Source organism: Balaenoptera acutorostrata, chromosome 7 (genome assembly GCF_949987535.1).
Source record: "Balaenoptera acutorostrata chromosome 7, mBalAcu1.1, whole genome shotgun sequence".
NCBI classification, from domain to species: Eukaryota; Metazoa; Chordata; class Mammalia; order Artiodactyla; family Balaenopteridae; genus Balaenoptera; species Balaenoptera acutorostrata.
Genome location: NC_080070.1, coordinates 14109907 through 14132841, shown reverse-complemented (window position 1 = coordinate 14132841; position 22935 = coordinate 14109907). Strand labels below are relative to the sequence as shown.

The 22935-nt window shown below is 35.4% G+C and overlaps 1 protein-coding gene across 4 annotated transcripts in view; it reads right to left on the bottom strand.

Annotated features, from left to right (window-relative positions):
- Positions 1-218: 218 nt before the first annotated feature.
- The window catches only part of BRAF (B-Raf proto-oncogene, serine/threonine kinase), a 152888-nt gene continuing 130171 nt past the window's right edge, over positions 219-22935 (bottom strand). For 2 of the 4 annotated variants that reach the window (XM_057550501.1, XM_057550503.1), the window contains 7 exons: positions 22046-22092; positions 21123-21241; positions 17236-17367; positions 11048-11182; positions 8523-8573; positions 7406-7559; positions 219-1584 (listed from right to left, as the gene is read on the bottom strand). In XM_057550501.1, the coding sequence (XP_057406484.1) occupies positions 1562-1584; positions 7406-7559; positions 8523-8573; positions 11048-11182; positions 17236-17367; positions 21123-21241; positions 22046-22092 (661 nt within the window). In that variant the 3' untranslated portion in view covers positions 219-1561. The remainder of the gene's footprint in view (positions 1585-7405; positions 7560-8522; positions 8574-11047; positions 11183-17235; positions 17368-21122; positions 21242-22045; positions 22093-22935) is intronic. The other 2 variants (XM_057550502.1, XM_057550504.1) reach the window with 1 other exon arrangement.

Sequence of the window (22935 nt, the reverse complement as noted above, 5' to 3'; positions counted from 1 at the left end):
ATGACTAGGTTATATCCCCCATTTATAAAGATAAGGAACAAGGTTCTTAACACCACAGCAGTTCTTTCTATAAAAACAACTGATGTTAGGCTTTTCACATCCTCCCTCAGTCCCAATACACCTAAAATTGCTCTATTCTCTGCCAGGGGGACTCGGCTGCCAAAGTTAACCAACCTTTTGAAGACCAGGCTTGGGAAAAAAGGAAGGAGGAGAATGAATGGAGACACCACCATTTTTATTTGAGGTTGCATATGCTAGATCAAAGACTAGAAAGAAAATGTAGGATGTAGTGCAGGAGTTAGTTGGAAGAAACAATGAGATATTAGTAAAGATGTTAGTGTGGATCCAGCAAGTACCATTAATTTAAAAATTATAAATATTTGTCATTATGCTAAGACTCCCCATATATTTAGGTAGAGAAAAGGATAATGATCTTTCTTTAAAAGTTGTTTATATAACAAAAATACAATTTTCCAGGATATATAATTCTAGTGGGAAGTATTATTTTATTCCAATTCAATTAAATCTGAAAATTATTTTCTTTTTAATAAAAATATAATAGAAGAAATTCAGAAATTAAAACTTGTACCTTACATTTAAATTACATAAATGTCTCACATTCAAAACTGTTATCAAGCAGTTTTGTAGGCTTTTAATTAGATACAGGCATTTTGTGCCCTGGACAAAGTAGCCACATAAGTACTTGGCGACTGGAAGAGCTTAGGAGGAAGATATCAATTGTATTTTCCTGAGAACTTGCTACATAGTGGAGAAAAAAAATCCCCAAACACTCGTCTTCATTGCTGGACCCAATGGGAAAAGAAAGCAATGTGCGCCAGAGCTTCCAGTCTGCCCGCCAGGCAGAGCCTGCGTGAGCGAGGAAACAAAGGCCAGAGACCCAGCAGGTCAGGAAAAAGATGCAGCATTCCCTTTTCCTCTACACCAAAACCTACCTCCTCAGCTCTCACCCTCCATTTAAATAAAATAGCTTCATTTTGGTGAAAATTTATCAAGGACTGAACATGCACCATACAGGAAGGGCATGCTGCATTTTTGTTCCATCCCTCAGAAATTAACCAGTGGTGGCTAGGGTAAAGAGCTCCACAACAAAATCCCAGAACAGGAAAGAGAACGAGGCTTGGTGATTGCAACTGCCCCATCAGATGATCAGCCACATATTGATCTGGTGGTTAGAAGGGCAAAGTTGACTGGCAGACTTTCCAGAGCAAATCTCCCAAGCTGTAGCAGCAGTTTCTTTCCATCATGCCTGACCATCAAAAGGTCAGAACTCAGGGTCTCTCCTCTTTCTTCCTGGGAGTGGGCAGACTTGTATGCACGTGGTATTTGTGTTGAAGAAGAAACACTGGCAGCAGAGAATTCTAGTTCCTAAAACATTCTTCCCTCTTTTGTTGGATGGGAAATTCCATTCTGTTCCACACCAGCTTATGCATTGAAAATTTTTATCTTTAAAAAGAGTTAAGGAACAGAACTGTGTTTTGATGTTAACAAATTGTACGAACACAAGACTTAAATAAGAGTAGATGCTGTCATGATGGTGTGGCTACTTGAAGGCTGCAAATTCTCCTGTAGAGGGAGGACAAGAGCTAATTTTAAAAAAGTTATCTCAAATAACCTGGAGACACAGAAAAGCCTCATGGAAACCTCACTGAAAGGTGACTAGCTATATGTTACAAATCTAGCAACGACATCACTAATTTAAAAGCAAAAACGGCTGAAACCATGAAAGAAGACGACTTATATAGGATATTAAGTCTGTAGATAATTTCCCAGTTGGGTTTTACATGCTATGATTCTAATCAAGCTGAAACAGTTCCAATGAACAAAATTTCTCAGTAACGGATGGTAAAATAGTAAGGCTGATTTGTAGAACACTTTCCCCCTAAATTATCAACTCATTTTCATTATTATAATGCCACTATTAGGAAGGAAAAAGCAGGAATTATTCTCATTTTGTAAAAGATAAAATTCACAGGTCAAATGATCTGTCCACATCACACATTTGAATGAAGGAAAGAAAGTTCAGACCTCTCCCATTTGTAGTTCATTTCACCTTTTAAACTACCAAAAAATTACTTATAGGCACATGTCAATGAACATTATTCTCAGCATAAAAATTTTTTTAACCACAAAGACCCTTTGAGGTACCACACTCTTTTAGCTTACTGAATTTGGGGGCTTCATGCCATTATTTTTCACCTACTATTTTGTCCACAGCTTCTACTTCCAACTAGGGTTCCTCTTATTAAATACACCACAGTTAATTTCTGGGGGTTGGTTGATAACTGACAGCTATCAGAATTTAGTGAGCCTTAACGTCATTTTTCCATAATAGAGCTTCTGATGAGGATCCAAGCAATCACTTATATGAATACACTGTTTAACCGAGGAATAATCTACCTGTTTTCTGATTGCTATTCGATTTCAACTGGTGTATTAGAGAAAACTGGCATGTTTCAACAAACAACGGATTGCTAATGACTGGCTGACTGAACCCTCAGATTGTATGCTGATAATATTAGCAACTACTCGAGTGTCTATTATAGTATACCAGATGCCTCACTCAACACTATACACATTTGCATCTGATCCTCATAATAACTCTATGAAGCAGGTACTATTACTTCTCTTTAATTTATAGAGGAGCAAGCTGGGATTTTAAGTAACTTGCCAGAAATCTCACAGCCAGAAAATGGCAGAGTTGGAATGTAAAGCCGGGTGCTGACTCCAAAGTCCAAGGTCTTAACAATTAGCAGACCCCCTAAATGATTTTCAATAATTAATAATTTGCTTTCCTGCTCTGAATACAACTACTAATTGGACTGCAGATAGTGAAACTATCTCTTTCCATCTAAGGATTCCTTTTAACAAACAATTAACCAAGGTATTTTGAGTCAAAAGATCAAGGAAGGGTAAAAGATGTATTACCCTTCATATTTAAAGTTAAAAGACCTGGGGAAATTGGCACTGATTGGAAGAAAAAAAAAAAAGTAAAATTACTAAGACCTTGGGGAGTAAAACATTTAGAGCATAATCATAGGAGGCTATTATGTTAACAGAGACTCTAGAAATACATAAACATCCTTACTACCTTTGCTTATGGTTTTATGGTTGCTATTTTTTTCAGAAGTATTTTAATACATTTTTTAAAAGCAATTTTCAACAGTCTTTATGAGTAGTCACTGTATCTAACAGAACCTAAAACCCCTTAAAGGAAGCCAATGTGAAAACAGGATTTGCTTAACAGAAATCTTTATAAAAAATGGCTAGGATTCATCTATTAAGTGAGAAAATATCAGAAAATGATAAACTCTAAGCCCAAATCTTATATACCATGTTAAAAATAACTTAAAAAATCTTCAGATGTTTCCTACTCATTATTACAATTAGACACTCCATTTCATTGCAGTGTTCTCTACAAACTTAAATATTAGCCTTAAAAATACAAACACACAAAACAACCCCCCAAAGCACAAAATCTTGCCAACAAACTCGAAATCAAATACCAATAAAGCAAACACTAAGGATCATGCTACCAGAGTCTACTGCTTCTAATGGAATGTGGTTCTTTTCATAATCAGACTTCGGGTCCAGGGGGGGTTAAAAAAAAGACAAAAAGGACTCATAGTTTAGAGATCAATAAAATAAAACTCCTTCTACATACATCCCTGAAATCACAGAAAATTTAAGGAAAAGACAGGGGTAACAGGAGATGGATCTGCTATTGGAAAAAAAATATTTTTTTTCTTGCTTATTCCTTCTTGCATATCAGGAAATCTCTACTATCCCAACTCCTACCCTATTTTATTTGAGGTAAGAGCCAACTCTGCTTGTGTGAAGTTATTTGAAGTGAAACATCTAGATATTCTGACTTTAAAATAATTTAATTATTAAACAAAAAATCAATCAGAGGCCAAAATGAAACTTTTTAAATAACCTCCTTTTTGGCTAAGGATAACCTAAGCTCTATTTTCCATTTGACTTTATTTAGGAACGGGGAAGAGAACACTTGGGAAGATCCCAAGATTTCAGACACCTCAAATATCATGCTTTGTTTATTTGAAAGCTAAGGACTTGATTAACTAGTTTTAAGATATTACTAAGTAATCACCCTTAATTCTAGAATTAAATGTATTTCAGTGGCTGTTACACATATAATTTGATAAAAAATTCCTTAAAGATTAAATATGCTGTGAAAAATCTAACACGTTATTTTGTACATAAATAAATCCCTGTCTTCGATGTAGGGGGGCAGTCATTTGAAACTAGAGTAAGTCCCATTCTTTCTTTGTGGTGACCTTTCAGGCAGTTTCTAAAGGATGAGAAACATTCTGGCAGAGACACACTGGACTTCTTAAAATTCTTAGAGAAATGATCACAGGAGAGATGAAATATTTACTAAAAGAAAAAGTACCATAGAAATGTTCAGTAATTCTCAAATAAGACTATAACTGACAAAATGTTTTAGTCATGAAATACTCTTCATAACACTTAAAAAAAAAAAAAGGGCAGATCATGTCCTTAAATTGCGAGTGATCCACTTGAGAGAAAGGCCATTTAATAAGCAAGTGTGTTAAATAGTCACTATTTTAGAGAGAATGACTTTAACTGCTAGTTTAGTATTTAAATGGTTGGTACAATCCTGTAATATCTGAAAACAAACACACCTGAAGTATTTGAGTTAAATGCTGTGATCCCTAAACTACTTAAAACCAAGAAGACAAACCTCATTCCTCATCACTGACTAGTAAAACTTTTAAAATGTAAAACAAATTTTATAAAAAGGCTGCCTTCTGAAGAAGGATATCAACTTTAATGAAAATATCTGAGGCTTCAGGTTTTAGGAAAGAAGCCGTCAGCTGCAAGAGAATGAATGTCTTTCTGTTTCAATTCCTTAGTCAAAAAGATTAACTCTACATATGGTTAGGAAAATAATGTTTTTCTTATTTGGAGACTACATCTAAAACTCAGTATCAAACAGACAAACAGCAACAACAGAAAGGGAAACTACCATGTATCATTCTAATGCTTTCTACTTCTCCAGATCCATGTTATTTATATATTTCACCTGCTCTATTTTTAATGTTCTCCCAATAACATTTCCAGTGGGCCCAATTTGGAAAGAAGAGAATTACTATGCAGTCCTTTGAAGGCACGCTCAAATGTCAATGGGATGGTATAATGCAGTGGTCCCCAACCTTTTCGGCACCAGGGACCGGTTTCGTGGAAGACAATATTTCCATGGACGGGGTCGGGGGAATGGTTTCAGGATGATTCAAGCGCATTACATTTATTGTGCACTTTATTTCTATTATTATTACATTGTAATATATAATGAAATAATTATACAATTCACCATAATGCCGACAGGAGGTGGAGCTCAGGCGGTAATGTGAGCGATGGGAAGCAGCTGTAAATACAGATGAAGCTTCGCTCGCTTGCCTGCCACTCACCTCCTGCTGTGCGGCCCAGGGGCTGGGGAACCCTGGTATGAGTTTTCTGAGCAGTTCTAAGAGTTTAGCAAATGCCCTCTGGCAAAGGAGACTGGTAAAGAAAGGAAGGAAAAGTGTCAAAGGCAGATGTGGGGAGCTGGGTAGTATTTAGTGTGGGTAGTGTTGGGGGGAAAAAAAGAGAGTGAACAAAGAAAGGAAGATAAAAGTGAAGAAAGTATGCTGAGGAATTATGAAAGAGCTCTTCAATAAAAAGATCCTTTGACTCTTGTGCCTCAAAATGCCCAAACCTTTGAGCATTCCACAGACCAAGTCAATTTGTAAAAACTTTGTTAGCTACATGCTTGTTATTCAATTTGTGAACAAATAAAACCCAATCTAATAGTTACTAATAATCACATCTTTAGCGTCACTGGAAGATTTAGAAATCACACACTTTGATGTTTCTGAATAAGTCACATTCTTTTATGACTTTCTTATTCTCATTTTTAAAAATACAATAAACATTCTTTTTCACTACTCTTCCTACATTCAAAGTCATGAATTGATTTCTAAAAACATGAATGGCATTATTTATCTTAAGATACCCAAATGAGGGGCACAAGGTATGCCAAACTTATCACTGAATAACCTTGGAACTGTCAGTTATATTTAATATCATCACAGTTCCAAACTGAGTAAATGAAGATGTATTTAAGAGGCTGGCTTTGGTCCCTAGGCTGACTCTGAAGTAGAGACGGTGATTTCTTTGATGACAGCAATGCTGCTTCTTTCACTTTTGATTCCCGGTAAGATTCTGGTTCACAGTAAGAATATACTGACTGCCACATTACCGTTATTTTCTACATAAGAAAGTGTAAGCATTAGAAAGTGCTAAACGTATATATATATATATATATATATACATACACATACACATACACATATATACACACACACATACATACACACACACACACCATGGAATAAAAAAAACCAATTCATACGTTCACAATAAGGAGGACAGATATTTTATGAGACACATAGATAAGTCATTGCTAATATGCATCATGAGAGGTGAGTATAACCTAAAATAATAATAATTTTTAAAAAATCCATTACCTGGTTGTTTGGCAACCACAGTTATCTAAAAGAAGAACAAAACAAACCTACAGAATTCCACAGAATTCTGTGGAACTTTTTGGAAGGAAGAGGAGACAATGCATTTGTAAGGAAATTCGACTTCTGCACTGTGTAAGACATCCTTAATATATAAAGAAATATTAACTAAAAATCCAAAGTTAAACCATGTTACTCATGTCAAACATGCCACTCAGCAATATCTCTGGTTACCTGCACCCATAATTTATACTGCTCTAAGGGAATAAAGGACAACTATATTTTCCAAACTGTATTAACAAAAAGAAATAGTTATAAGAAAAAATATTAAGAATAAAAGTAAGCTTATTCAATTTTAGTGACTCCTAATTAGACCTGTTCAGTTTACCCTCACTAACACAGCCTAACCTACTGTCAGCTTCCCACCTGCCATCACACACACAGGTGCAGCGTTGTTCTTGGAGCCCCTAATGGACGCGGGACAGCTAACAGCAAAAGGTGAGTGAGGAAAGTTTAATAATTAGAATAACCAAGTAAACAAAAGAAACTTGGAACGGGAGGTAAAACCTCTGGAAAAGGTACTGTGAATTTTCAGCAATGTCTGAGAACTTCAAAAACCCTTCGATGTTGAAAATCTAATGCTAAGTATGAATTTTAGATTGGCAAAACAATTATATCCAGTCTTTAAAAACATACATGTTCTTTTGTTCACCTTAAAAAAAAAAGAATATCCTATTCAATTTAACAAATATATAAGCAAACATATGTTCACTTTCCTTTGTCCCTACCGTCCTACACTCTGTCACTCATTTAGTTTGTTAAGTGGACAGGAAACGCACCATATCCCCCTGCCTGGATGGGTGTTTTTGGAGAAGCACAAGCATACAGACTAAAATCCTCTGTTTGGAAGCCAGCCCGATTCAAAGAGGGTTCGGATGCACTGCGGTGAATTTTTGGCAATGAGCGGGCCAGCAGCTCAATAGAGGCGAGAATCTAAAAAAAGAAAAAAAGGAAAAAAGGAAAGAATGATGAAAATCTAGGTGGTGTTAATCTTTAAGAGTCCCATTATACTCTACAAGAAAGCATATGAAATCTTATAAAACATTGTTTTCACTATTATCCCAAATGCCTGGAAAATACTAAAGAAACTGATACTTTTCCTTAAAAAGAAGAGAAAATTACCAAACTATTACAGCTTTACTCTCTATAAACTGAATGGGAAAAGTAACCCATAGTTAGCTTTTCTTTACATTTTATAATTTTAGATCATTTGCCAGCCTTGAAACAGTAAATAATAAAAAATTTTAAAACCAATTATATACCTATTTCTCACAGACCACAAGTCCCTTTTGGGAAGAAGATGGGGCATAAATAACTAAAGCACTATATACCTTCATAAACAGAACCATTAGAGCAACTTATTCTTTAAAGAAATTTAGTAATGGGAAATGTCTTACACACACATAATTAAAAACAGGGCCCCAATGACCCAGAAAGCCAGCGCCACAGGAGTGAGAAGTGACAGATGAATACCCATAAGTGAAAGAAAAGACAGGAAAACTCTACAAGTAGACACCAATGCACAAAATGTAGAAATACAGCACATTTTTAAGGTACAAAGAAACAGGTTATGACTCTTGAAGGCATACAGTATGATAATGCATGAAACATACATATAAAGGGCTTGGCACAATGCCTGGTATATAGTAAGTACTCAATAAAACTTTAGCAGCCATTATTACTACTACTATGATTATATACTATATAGTAGTATTATACACATTATATACTACTATTATTATTTTTCTCAGCTACCAAAAATTTTTTTAAAGTTAAACTGTAATCTGTATAATGATTAGTATAAGAAGGCAAAGAAGCAATGTTACAAAATTTTTAAAATTATAAGCATAACACACAAATAAAAATTCAAATAATACAGAAAAGTATGAATCCTACCTTCCAGGGGTAACCACTGTTAAAGAGTCTATACTTTCTTCTGGACCTTTCCTATGCATAAACATGCACATATGAAAACAGAGCCCATCCCCTCCCTCACCACCATTTAAAGTGGTATCACAGTACACATTTTTCTGCATTGCTTTCTTTTTCCCTCACTGACATCCAAACCATCTACAGAGAGATACCTTGATCTTTATGTCTTTAATTTTTCCAATTACAGTTAACAGTCTTTATCTGGATACCTGTGGGGGCAGATTCTGTAGCATATAGCATAGATTTTCAGGAGTGGAATTACCAGAGCAAAAGGTATATATAATTTAAGTTTATGGCGTCTACCAAGTCCTTTCAAAACAGGTCAAACCAATTTACATTCTTACCAACATTCCTTCCTAACTTCCCAACATTGTTCCCAATGCTGGATATTGTCAATCTCAGAGACAAAATCAAAATGTATTTCACAGTTGTGACTCTGCATTTTACTGATTATCACTGATGTTATTATTCCTAACATCCTGTGCTTAAGTTCATTCAGCATTTGTACTTCTTTTGTGAATCACCAGTGCATATTCTTTGTTGATTTTCTTTTGATTACCTTTTACTTATGGATTTGTAGGAGTCCTCTGTATAACATAAACACTCTTTATTATACATGCTACAATTATTTTTCTCAGTGTTTTTCTTTCAATATTATTTTTACTATATAGAAATTTTAAAATGTTTAATGTAGTCATACCTGCTAACCTTTTCCTTTATAACTTCTGGATTCTGCCTCTTGCTTAGGAGAGCCTTTCCTACCTTAAGGTTATAAAAATGATTTGTTATTTTATAGTTTTGTTTTTTACATATAAACCTTTAGCCATCTGAAATTTATGTTTGTGTATGGTGTGAAGAGACATCCTGTAATGAAAATTTAAAAATAAAAGGGGCAGCCTTTAATAATCTGGAATACTCATATATGAATTTCATTTTCTGATACCATGAAAAGAATAAAATATTACTTATGTTAGGAAATATGACCATTTTGTCCCTTTTAATACCATTTGAAAAGTGAGCCTAAGGATATAATCTGCATTATTAATGTACATCAACCACGTTAAATAGGAAACCCTAGCACCTGGGATGTGAAAAGAGAACATGGTGCAGAGTCCTGCTCACAATGGCCAACAATACCGGTCGTTTACTTTGATGGTCTTAAACCAGTGGTTTTCTGGGTTAAAAAAAACCCCAACTCTTCCTCAAAGGAATAGTAACGCAGAATTCCAATATGTAAAACATATAACTACCCATGCAGCCATTCAGCCTCCCCTCCCTGCTCTGGGACAAGCCCCTGAGAGACTTGTTAAAAGCACAGATTCTATCTTTAATTCTTTAGATAGGGATAAAAGAGTCACACGTTCCCGTAACACTGACTTCTAAGAAACTGAGCTAGGACTGAGAGCGTTCACAAAGGACCACGTCAGTAAATTATGGTAGCTGAGTTATGGGAGTCAGCACTTCCCACCTGAAAACTGTACTGACTCATCAGGACAGATTTATACAGCGCTGTCATGATTTTCTAGGCATTATAAAACACCGAATTTATATTACAATATCTACTACAGCTAAACTTTCTAAGACTGTTCAGGTACTTAGTTCCAGTTCATGAGGCTTATGAAAGATTATTAAATCGAGGGCTTTAGCCTTCCAACTTGAAAAGATAAAAAACAATGGAAAGTTTCCAAGAATCAGAGAACGGCAGACAGTACCAACAGTTGCCTTTTCTTTTTGCCCCAGGTAAAAACGCCCCTCAGAAAAACCTAACATTAAAGGGATGCTTGCAACCTGTTTATTTTACCTTCAAGAAGAGTAAAGGTAGCAGTGCACAAAGTGTAGTCTGTAGAAAAACTATTTTTATACTAGCACTAAGATATTATTTCTCTTTTTTACTGTCATTATTTTACAAGTGTAAGTGGAGTTTTCAGAGGCTATATAATGTAAGATATTGCAACATAATGAATGCAAAGCAGAGAATCCAGCTATCTTCTCTTTGCAGAGATTTGCGAAAAGTCTAAAACAATGCCACTTTTCTCTAAATATATTTTGTTTGGGAAAATATAATTATTTTTCATAAAAACATTATTTAACATGTAATGGTTTTATTATGTTTAAATAAATTTATAAATAAATATTAAAAAAACGTATTTTTAATTTCTAAAATGGGAATTACTACTTACATAAACAGAAGGTCTTTGGGGTTCTTCAACAATTTTTAAGTGTAGAAAACAGTTCTGAGACCAAAAAGTTTGAGAACTGCTAGACAAAAGCAAAATCTTTCTGAATATTTTGTATTGGGATCCTAAGTTTTTAGGTGTACCACTGTTCAACCTTTATAAAATCACCTTTATGTGTTTACTTATCTGGAGTCCGCACATAATCACATGGAATCCAAATCCGTAAAATACAAACTGTGCTCTAAAAAGTGCTTAAAAATCTGCATCAGAATATTAGTCTGTCCTTCTAGGTAACATAAAGCTTTTTCTTACTTGGGGAAAGAGTGGTCTCTCATCTCTTTTCTTTTTTAGGCACTCTGCCATTAATCTCTTCATGGCTTTTGGACAGTTACTCCGTACCTTACTGAGATCTGGAGATAGATATCCTCGTCCCACCATAAAAATTATCTGGGGAGGAAAAAAAAGGCAAATCATATAACCTTGTAGATAAGTTGAAAAATATATAAACATTGAAAATTCAACAAGCTGTGCACTTATGACATGTACTTTCCTGTATGTACGTTACACTTCAATAGAAAGTTAAAAAACACAATGCTACTAGTATCCTGATTCTTATATACCACAGACTGTGGGGAATCAATACTTAATGTGCTGCAAGGTGAAATCTTCATGGCGCCTGGACTGCTGCAAAGGTCTCCTAACTGCTCCGCATGCTTCCAGTCTCCCCTTATCCAATCCATTTTCCCACTGATAGTAATCATTCCGAAACACAGATCGGGGTCATGCCTCTTCTACTGAACCAAAATAGTTAACCTTTTTAACAGTTGTTTTGGCATCTGAATCTTAAATTCTTTTGTTGAGGAAACTCTAATGGGGCATTTAGTTATATAAGTCTGAGAATCAGAGCCTCCTCCCGAGGGAAGGTAAAGCTACTGGGAACTAAAATCTTATGTTTAATAAAGTAAAAAGCCTTGCTTTCCCTGGGTACAGAGATTTATAATTTTTCTGATTTCTTACATTTCTAATTTTCTGACTTGTGGTTCTTTTGAAGTGGGCAGAGACAGATGTTAGCAGTCTTAGGTGCCACGGAAGAGAGAGGCGTTTTGATCTTAGAGGGAATAGGTTCAATAGGGACAGACTAGAGGCTAAGGTAGAGAGAGCCAGTCAGAGATCCCCGGTTACAGGGTAGAACTGATAAATTTTAAGAACAGTCAAGCTTGATATCCTATTTTATGTTATTTCTTGTTTGGTGCTGTAATAACCCTTATTTAACTATAAGCTGATTTGCCCAAGCACCACTAAAGTGAAGGTGTAAAGTTTAACCTCCTTTCCATCTCCTCTGTCACAACTGCCCTTCTCCCACTTTACAAAAGGCACACCTTTCACCTATATGGAATTTAACTACCGTGCACACTGCGTCAGGGTGTAACACTGCTGAGGGTACCAAAGGGACGCTTCCAAATATTGGTCTAACTGGACTCTAATGAATGGGTAGCAAATCCCTTTGCAAGACAGTTGGTTTCCAATTCTTTGCTTTCAGCAAAATTAACTGAATTGTCAGCTGATTGTTAAAATAATTTTAAATGACAAGTTATTATATAATTTTTGGTATGCTATAGAAATGAGTTCAAATAAGCAGTGATATGGTTATGGTAAAGAATTAATCTTGCCCAAAGAGAGGGCTGACCTTTGCCTTTGGCTCCTGGGAGGTAATCCCTAAGCCCTTGGAATGTCCTGCCTGGTAAGAGTGCCTTTGTTTATCTGGGAGTCTAAGGTCTTGTCAGATAGTCTATGCTATCAATGTGATTCTACAGAGGGGGCTTTAAGTTATATGGTATCAGCTTGACCTCTGTAGGGACTAAAAACTAAGGTCAACAACAGAGGTGGTCAATTGTTATCTATGTGACTGAGGCCCAACAATAACTCAAGGCTCCAGTGAATTTCCCTGGTCGGCAATACTTCCTGCACGTTGTCACGCATGACTGCCAGGAGAATTTAGTGCTGGCCACAATTCCACTGGAAGTTCCATATGTGAAACTCTCCTGGATTCTGCCCTATGTGCCTCTTCCCATGGTTGATTTTAATCTGTATCCTTTTGCTTTAATAAACCATAACATGAGTATTAACAACTTTCAGTGAGTTCTATAAGACTTCATGAATTACTGAACCTGAAGGTGGTCTGCTGAACTCTGCATGTGGTTATAACAAAACTCCTGACTTTCCCATATTCTTATTTATTTGAACAATATTCCTCAGCACTTACTTCTTTAAAAATAAAACTAGGAGAAGGACTGATACTAAGTCCCAGCTTATTCTAGCAAAAGTCATATTTTTCACAAATAAATGAACTGAAAACAAAAGCCCCATGTTGCTCATTAAGAAACACATTTCCAACAAAATTTCACCTGTTTCTTTATATCAAAACTCATGCTATTTTCATCAGTTATATATTTAGTAATTATTAATAGCATAATTTGGAATTTAAAAAGTTAACAGAGCCTAAAGTCACTGGGAAAAATTTTTTTAATTCTAAATTTAAGCACATTTTTTTGTTGCAGAGATATAATCTGAATGATCAATAAAAGGGTTTAGAGCATAAAAATGTTACATTAGGGAAAAAATTCTATGGAGGAAGTAGGATACAAATAATTTAGAGACAAAAAAAGAGCCATGTAAAATTCCAAAAATTAATGAAGAGGTTTTTTATTTTTTAAACAAGTGATGATGGTAAGAATCAAATCAGTATGACATTTAGATTTTATTTGGTACATTTAAAAGAATGATATAATGCTTTTCTTTTCTTTTTTTTTTTAAATGTCAATATAATACACTGGAAATTACATTCTTTGCAACTATTTAAGCTTAAAGGAAAGGTCTTTCCTGGATGTAATTCATGGATAGAAAATTCAAGTGGCACTTATACTACAAAATCAATAGCTCAGTTTGAAATTCCGGGACTGGTTATTTTCATTCTCAATCTACAGCCGCACTGCTGGTATCCCTACCCCTTCATTCGCTCCTCTGTGTTACTGGAGCACAGGTCTGCTCGTCCTCAACATCACCCCCTGCACCGCCTGCACTGCCTCAACAGAACTGAGAGCACAGCCTGTGTTTTATTCACCTTTGCATCCTTCTATATCTCACAGCGTTTGCAGACAGTAGATATCAAAATTTTTTTATTAAAATAAAATAATTTGCATGTTGATAAGACACTGGTACTTATTATCATTTTCTGTCTCCTTGAGATCTTGTGCTTAGAACCCAGCCACCATACTGTGAGAAAGTCCAAGGTTCCTGTGAAAAAGTCGTCACAGAAAGACCCACGTCGAGAAGAATTGAGGCCCCTGGCCCTTGGCCAAGATTAAGCTTCCAGCTGACGGCTAACTGGTCACATACCTTCTCAGGTATGTGATCGAGCCATTTTTGGAAGTAGATCCTTTAACACCCAGTGAATCTACCACAGCCAATAATACCATGTGAAATAGAGAAAAACCTTCCACGCTGAGAGAAGCCCAAATTGCAGATTTATAATTTGTCTAAGCCACTATGTTTTAGGTGGTTTGTTATAGCAATGATAACTGGAATTCACGTGAAATAATAAATGTTATCTGTTATTTTCTTCTAAGATGACACAGCACGTCTGCTCCAATTAAAAAAAAGCCAATATACCTAGCTTAATTGAGCACATTATTAATCCCAATTTAGTAAAGAAGCTGCACTGAAAGAGAGCAAAACAGAATGATAAAGATGGGGAAAAATGACAAAGCAATTTCTCAGACTTTCGGCACTAGGGTAAGTGAAGTAAAAAGTCATGCTACTCTGCAAAGTAACATAGGGATGGTCATCCCTCAAGGAGCTAAGAAACCTGTTTTAGGAAAGAACTCAATGTTGGTAACAGTAAGGAATTCTTTAGTTCATTCTCTTATTTTTAATAATTGAAAAAAAAAGATACCTAGAGAGGTACAGTGGCCAGGTCATGCAGGTCATGAGTCCAAGGTCTGCCATTACATCACACTGCTTTACCAGAGTCCTGCCTTGAATTTACAGGCAAAACCTGCCACCTCAGACTATGGGGGGGTGAGAGTGTAGGGGCATGGGTCATTACCATATTATATGGTAATGAAGCAGCTGTCCCATCTCCCACGGAAAAAAAAGAATATTCCTAGATTTTCAAACAGAAGTCCAATCTGAGAGCCATGGAGATCAAAGTATGAGAGAAAGAAAAATCAAATCAAGGAGATGGATGGAACAGTACCTGGGGGTTACTTCACTGAGGATGACTAGAGTTACTGATTCAAAAGAGGGAGTTCCATGGAAAGCGCCACTTGAAGAAAGCAGACTAGAAGGTAATGAAGTAGAATGGGGATGATGGGAAGAGTATATAATTCTTTCATATCCTTTTTCTTCATCAAATACTTGGTTTCAGACTGGCATATTCCAGAAGGCTCTAACTATACTACCAGAAAGAATTAACTAGTAAAGGCCTTACCCTTCTGTTGGTCACTCACTCACTTCTCTCATGGAGAGTAAGCCCTTGCCACATCATTTATTATACTCCCATGGAGGACAAAGCACCTAAAATGCCAAGAAGTGGATGAGTGCAGAACTCTGGGCGGCTTTTTCCATATTTTGGAGACACTACTACTTATTTCCATGATATAGCTTTATTATTTTATTAAAATAAACTTATTTACTGACAAATGGATTTCATCCAGATCTTAGGTTCATAAATTTTTATTATTTGTAGTCTCTATGATAAATCAACTAAAATTGAACTAAAATTCCCTCGTAATTCCTCTAGAAGAACAGAATGCATAGGAAAATTAAACACGGCATGGGGTATTGTGTTGTATGGCTGAGTTAATAAGACTGTAAAATGCAGAGCACATGAAGCTGCTAAATTAGAGACAATCTTGTTCTTCAGACTGCCATCATCAAATCAATCATCTCAGTGATCTAGGATCTGTCACAAGTACACTAAGTGCAATGTTTCAATTATGTTCTTTAGCTGCTATCTTGGTCCATCCTGAATCGAAGTTTCATGGAGGCTTAAAAGATCAGATCATCAGAAGCCAGGTCATAGATTTCTTTTTAACACTTAAAGCTATAATCCAACATTCTTAAGCTATGAAAGTAGTTAGAAAGACCAAACAGCAATTTAAAAAATTAGTTTTATGCTGACTTACGTAGAAAGGCAGTCATTTTTAAAATTCTCAAAATAGAGAATCAAGACCACTGTTGGGTAAGGGTCATATGGTGATTCAATAAGCATATGCAAAGTATATGACAACTTAGATTACTTCTCTGATATCTCTGATATCACATGATAGTTATAAGTTCTTAGTGAGAAAGCTACTCAGTATCTTCAGAAAGCTTTAGTATCACCAAAAAGACCGAGAGTTGAACTGTTGACCAAAACACTACTAAATGAAGTAATATATTTATACATTAAAAACTATCATTTCATTAGGTTGGGAGGTTATGATCAAACACATAAAACATTCATGCTTTTGAAGATTCTTTACACTGGTGATTCTCAACTTTGGTATGTATCAGAAACAACTGGCAAACTTATTAAAAATGCAGATGCTTGGACCCACCCCACTGAATCAGAATCTACTTCAGCATCTCCATTTTTTAAACAAATTATCCAGGTGATTCACATGTGCATCACAGTATAATGTATAAATATTATTTAATCACAGTTTATATGGTCAACTATTGTTTTCTAATATATTAACAGTGTAATTGCTGCAATCTCTCTCTCTACCCATACACACACACACACACACACACACACGCACTTTTAAAATGTTGAGGTATATGAGGTAATTTCAGTAAAGACAATTCATTTTTCTTGGCCAGTATTAAAAGACTAGGTGAATTTAACATGGCTGGGATCGAAAAGGCAAAGAGCTGCACGAGGCTATGTTGATACTTTGGAAGGTAAGGAACAGAGAACAGAAACTTTTAGGAAGAGAGAAGTAAAAAATTCCCTCCTACTTGAATTCTCACCACAGAAAAATGAAAGCATGATGTAACAGTCCTTTCATTTACCTAGTTTTAAAAATTTAAGTATGGAGAAATCTTAATAATTTCAAAAGGATTTGATGTAAAGAAGTTCAGAGCTGAGTACCTGGCTCAGATAGCACATCTGTGATAGAGCAAAAGGGATAAGCCCAGATGCTGTAGCAGCAGAGCTCATTCTTCTAACTGTGCCATGGTCAAGAGGCATGAGGTATAATCATTATTGCATCTCTAGTTTCTAGACAGAAGATGAGGAGTTTCACTCCACTACAAGACTTAAGCATGGTATTTCCAGGAAAGGCCTTACATGCTGCTATTACTGCCAAAAGTATACAAAAGGTTCTAAAACTGGTGACAAAGATCAAGAGATCTATCCTTCATGCTTACCCAGGATCCAATACCTCTTTTCTACAATGAACTGGAGCCTTTCTACAAACAGTAAAAATGAACCTCAAGAGATGGTAAATATTTACCTGGTCCCTGTTGTTGATGTTTGAATAAGGTAACTGTCCGGTCATCAATTCATACAGAACAATCCCAAATGCATATACATCTGACTGAAAGCTATATGGGTTTTTATCTTGCATTCTGATTACTTCTGGTGCCTGGTAGAACATAAAAAGAAAAATATTCTTGTTTATTCTTCACATCAACTGAATAAAGACTGAAAACCAAACTATTATAATTCCCAGAACAATGCTTTTATCATTAAATAACCCATGTAATATGTAATCAATTCTCTTATTTATGGCCAAAGAAATAAAACTGATTATGAAAGATAAATTTTAAAAAATGCTCTGTAAACTCTGAGAGGCAGTACTAGCTGAGATTCCATATACATTATTAAGATTTTATAATTTTATCAGCTGCCCTCTTTCTGCACAAAATACCATCACTGCCATTTGAATTTTTCCCATGACTTACCCTATCAAGAGTGAGTTCCTACCTTCCATTCCTGATTCAGGAAAGAAATACTAGACCTGTTGTTATGAGATGTTTGGAAGTAGCACAACCACTATGGTAATCACCTTAGAATTTAAGTTTTGCCATTGGTACAAATGATTCTCCTTATCTCAGGGCACCTTAGACAATAATGGTAAAATTTCAAGACTGATAAACTCAAACTCCTTTCTTGCCTCCAAAAGTGGTATAAATATGCTATGGATGCTTTATTAACAAAAGCAATAGACAATAGGTAGATTTAGTAGAAGATGGTATAAAGAATATTTTGGCTGCTGCTTCTTGGGCAAAGATACAGACCTAATCATATTTGTTACACTTTCACACATTTCAGTCACTGTATTCTATAGCTAGATTTCTTATTAGCTGTTTACATGAAATACAATAAACGGTTGGTTAAACATTAGCTTAAAGGAGTTCTTTCACCTTGCATCTTCTGTATTGTTTCATTTGGAAGAAATTAGAGAAACTGCAGAGTATTAATAAAACTTTGTGAAAACATTAATTTGATACCAAAACCAGGACTAACTGCAAAAATGAAAGACCTGGGACAAGATTCTTGGTTATTGGTCAGGGTAAGGCAGGTCAGGCTATCTCACAAGGCAGGCAGTAACAGCATCCAGCCTCACCTGCAAAACAGACTCACCTGTGCAGCCTTTAACCTCTCAACATCCAGACTACATTCTAGCCCAATAATATACCATCAGAGTCTGGGGATGGGAACAGCTTCAACTTTGAATTTTTATAGTTCCCCAGATGACTTTAATGTCCAACCAAGGTTGAGAACCACTGATGAAAGATGTGTGGGAGATCCAGATGAGAGTAAAGGATTGGGGGAGCGTGCAGTGAAGAAGGTTGTATCTATTTGCTTTTGTCATATTTTTTATTGATAACTGCTCTTGGTAGTACAGCACAAAATAAACCACATACAACTGTGATGTAATGAACAAGCCAGAATATAAGAGGCTGGTTATGATACAGACATAATTTTCAAAGCCAGAACACAATTTCTGTGAGGGACAGTGTAAGAACTACCCTTTTAAAATTTAGTTTTACCTCACTGTTGTTGGTAGATGGTTTGATGAAAGGTCGTATGGGATCTATTTATAAGAAACGCATGATTTATCTTCAATTTAGTAATTTGTAAAAATTTTCACAGAAGTTTTTCTTCTTTAAGATATAAATAAAGCAAGATTGAGAATACTATTGTAAATAATTCAGAGAATTACATAACCTTTGGTTCTGAACAAACTCTTCTCTCCTAGTCTAAGGATATACCATATTTGTTTCTGAAGGCAATATCAACCCAAATGGATTTTACTCAACAATTAAGTGTACTACTGACTAATCTCTTGTCTTAAAACGCAGCTTGATGGAATAAAGGATGAACACATCTACCCAGGTATCAACAAAAAAGAAATTAAAAGAAAATATAAACCTTCATGTATAATAGTCTATAAACTGTATAAGCCAAGGTTTTTGGAAAAGGACAAATCTGGAGACTTGACTGAGCCTAACTTTCCCGGCACTAGTTAAAATAAACACACCTTTAAAACATGTAACAATTGTTTCTTTATAATTGTAGGTTTTGCAATTTCTCTCCCCCTTAGGATACATTGTTATCTTTGTTACAAGGTATATGCCTTAAAGGTATCTGAGATCCAGATTACAATTATTAATTAGCTTCTTGTTTATAATTATTTATTAAAACAAACATATATTGAAGAAAAAAATATAGCTAACTCTAATTACTAAACCTGAGAAAATGCATTGAAAATCCACTAGTTCAACCCAATGTTAAAGATGGAGAGACTTGGAGGAGGTCAAGAAACGTGCAAGAGTCAAACAGAGCACGAGAGTACAGACCTTCTGACTCCAAGTCCAGTGCCGCCCCTTCCCACCTTGCCACTCTAATGCCAGTTATTATTAAAAGAAATCATGGCCAAATTTAACCCTAGGCGTATCTTGACTAATTCAGAATCCTACCTTGGAATTCTCTCTATGGAACTGCTACGGATAAGTTCAGGGAATTTAGGCAAATGTGGCTTTGAAAGCCCTTGCAGCTTTTCTATTTCCAGCAGGGTGTCCCAAAGTCTTACTGCAGATTCAGTTATTTAAAGCTGCACTAAGGGTTTTGGGACACCCTGTATTCAGCTTGGAGCAGACGTTCTCAAACTTTTTGGTCTCAGGACTCTTTTTCAGTCTTAAAAATTATGGACAACCCCAAGAAGCTTCTCTTTATGTGGATTATACCTGTGGATATTCATCATATTAAAACTTAACTGAGAAACTGTTAAAATATTTGTTAATTTAAATAAAAAACAGTCATTAGATGTTACCATAGATCACCCATTTTTTAATGAAAAGTAACTGTATTTTCAAAAACAAAGTTTAGTGAGAAGAATAGTACTGCAATTCTTTTTTTTTTTTTTTTTTTGCCACGCTGCGCGGCATGTGGGATCTTAGTTCCCCGACCAGGGATTGATCCCGTATCCCCTGCAGTGGAAGCGTGGAGTCTTAACCACTGGACCACCAGGGAAGTCCCTGCAATTCTTTTTGACTGGTTTAACAGCAGCCAGCTAGAGTCACATATTTGCTTATGCATTCAATCTGCTCTGATGTGTTGAAGAATATGAAGAAAAATCTAGTTTCACACAGGACAACCCTGGGGACCTCTGAAAGGGTCTTAAGGACCCTCCAGAGAATGGCTGGCTTAAGAAAATGATCCTATGCTGCCCTTTTCACAGCCTGCTGAAAGTAACTGCACAGAAGTTTTGGTTCCCTTCTCTTATAACTTCTCTTTCTTATTTTCCGCAAAGCAGAAATAGGAAGAAAGAAAGAGAAAGAAAGAGCTATGCAGGGCACACAAAACTGACAGTGTTAAAAATCTACCTCTCATTTTTCTTTTTGCCTTTCCTTTCCCAGCTGCCCATAATTATATGGTTCTTTCTAGTCTAAAGACAGTAACTTTCCAATTTAGGCTTAAATGAGATTGTGAAACAGCCTCTCTCTTAAAGGGAGTAATTCTTTTATTGAAACCTTAATAATGGCTACAGATCACACCTGCTTAAATTGCATACTTTTTTTTTTTTGAAACAGGATACACAGAACATTCTGAACACAAAATATTTTAAAGAGACAATCTGAATAAAATTTAAACAGTGTTTATAAAATACACTTTTTGTTTGAAATATACTGAAACTGGTTTCATAATATTCTTTTTAAAGATAAAGAAAAAAGTTAAAATCTATTTATATATAAAATAAGATCAACATTGATTTTTGTGAATACTGAGAACTATGAAAATACTATAGTTGAAATCTTCAGTGACTTTCTAATAACTCAACAGCATCTCAGGGTCCAAAAATTTAATTAATGGAGAAATAGCCTCAATTCTTACCATCCACAAAATGGATCCAGACAACTGTTCAAATTGATGGGACCCACTCCATCGAGATTTCACTGTGGCTAGACCAAAATCACCTATTTTTACTGTGAGGTCTTCATGAAGAAAAATATCTGAGGTGTAGTAAGTAAAGGAAAACAACAGATCTCATTTTCCTATCAAAGCAACCATTATGAAAAATTTAGGTAAGAGATCTAATTTCTATAATTCTATATATTATGATATTCTTTAAAGAAGTATAGTACTTCATATTTCCTTTTAAAGTTAATAAATATGTTTTAAAAATAATTAGTGTTATTTGGACTCTGTGACCTGCTTTTAAGATATTTGGTGCTTGAAATGTGGTAGGATGAGGTGAGATGTTTTCCTAAGTTTATGGGAGACACTGAAACTTTCCCATTAGATTTTAGTAATGTAGGCCCAAATAGCTTTCTGGCACTGCTGGGAAAGCTGTAAAGGCTCTTCACTGGAATGAAGGAAGGCAACTGGCAGACAGGATCTTAATCTGGGCTTATGGAAGAAGAAACGTTACGTTTTTCTCACCTCGTTATTATATAATGTAGAGCCTTCAGTTACATCTCAACTACCACTGAGCAAGGTCAGAGCACTGAAAGAAACTAGTAGATAGCTACAAAACTATGCATTTTATGGTGCTTACAGAACATAAACAAGCAATCAAAGAGTCCTACTATCATAATGACTTGATAGGTTTTTTTGTAATGGTCAATTGTTCAAAAACCAAAAGCAGGTTGTAGTACCTTGTACTACTATACTCTTGTGTAAACCCATTTATTAATTCCCTTTACAGTGTATTATTGAACTTAGCATGAAAACTGTTTTTACATAATGTGAAGATAAAATGCAGGAGAAAAGGTCAGGATGTTTTCAAACTTCGCAGACAAATTCAGGAAGGATACTATTACTCTTGAGGTCTCTGTGGATGATTGACTTGGCGTGTAAGTAACTGAAAAACAAAACATCATTTTAACCTGAGTAGAGCTAAAGACTCTGGCCTCAGTATCTATAGAACACATTTAGGGGTGTAAATAAAGATTTACTTAGAATCATGATACAACTGCAAACTGTACATAACCCCTTTAAATAAGAAATAGTAAAATAGACTACAAGTGAACTAAGGATTTTAGGACCATATTACTATTATGGTACAACCAAAATCTTTTCTATTGAAAGACTTTGCTTTATCTTTTACGATTTACCAATACAAACCTTCCACTCCAGTCAAGCCTATTTATCCAGGTCCTTTAAGTATACCTTGGTATTTAATCCCACCCCTGTGACCAATGCTCCCCTCTCACACCAAATTAGCTTTCATTCTATTCTCTACTGAATCATACTTATTCTTTAAGATTCAATATACATTATGACTCCTAAGTGAAGCTTTCCCAAGACTCAACCACAAGTGATCTTTCTTTCCCCTGTTCAGTTATGTAGTAATTATTTTAACAGTTTGATTCATGTATTTTTTTCACCTGCCTATGTTCACTTTCTATTTGGAATATAAACTCCATTTGATAAAATAAAACCATTTTTAAAAGTAGAATTATATATTCTTAAAATACCTTCTTAAAACTAGCGAGGAGCTAACTTTCTAATGTAATGGACACAGTGAATCTATTTCAAAGTCAATGATAAGTTTAAATCATCTGTTACCCCTAAAAACTGTCTCAGTTGAGTTTATTGAGGGAAAGAGCTGTGTCTAGTTTACTTCTGTTTATCCCCAGTGCCTAGTACAGTGCCTGGCATGTGGCAGGTATTCAATACATATCTGTTGAATCAACTACAATGA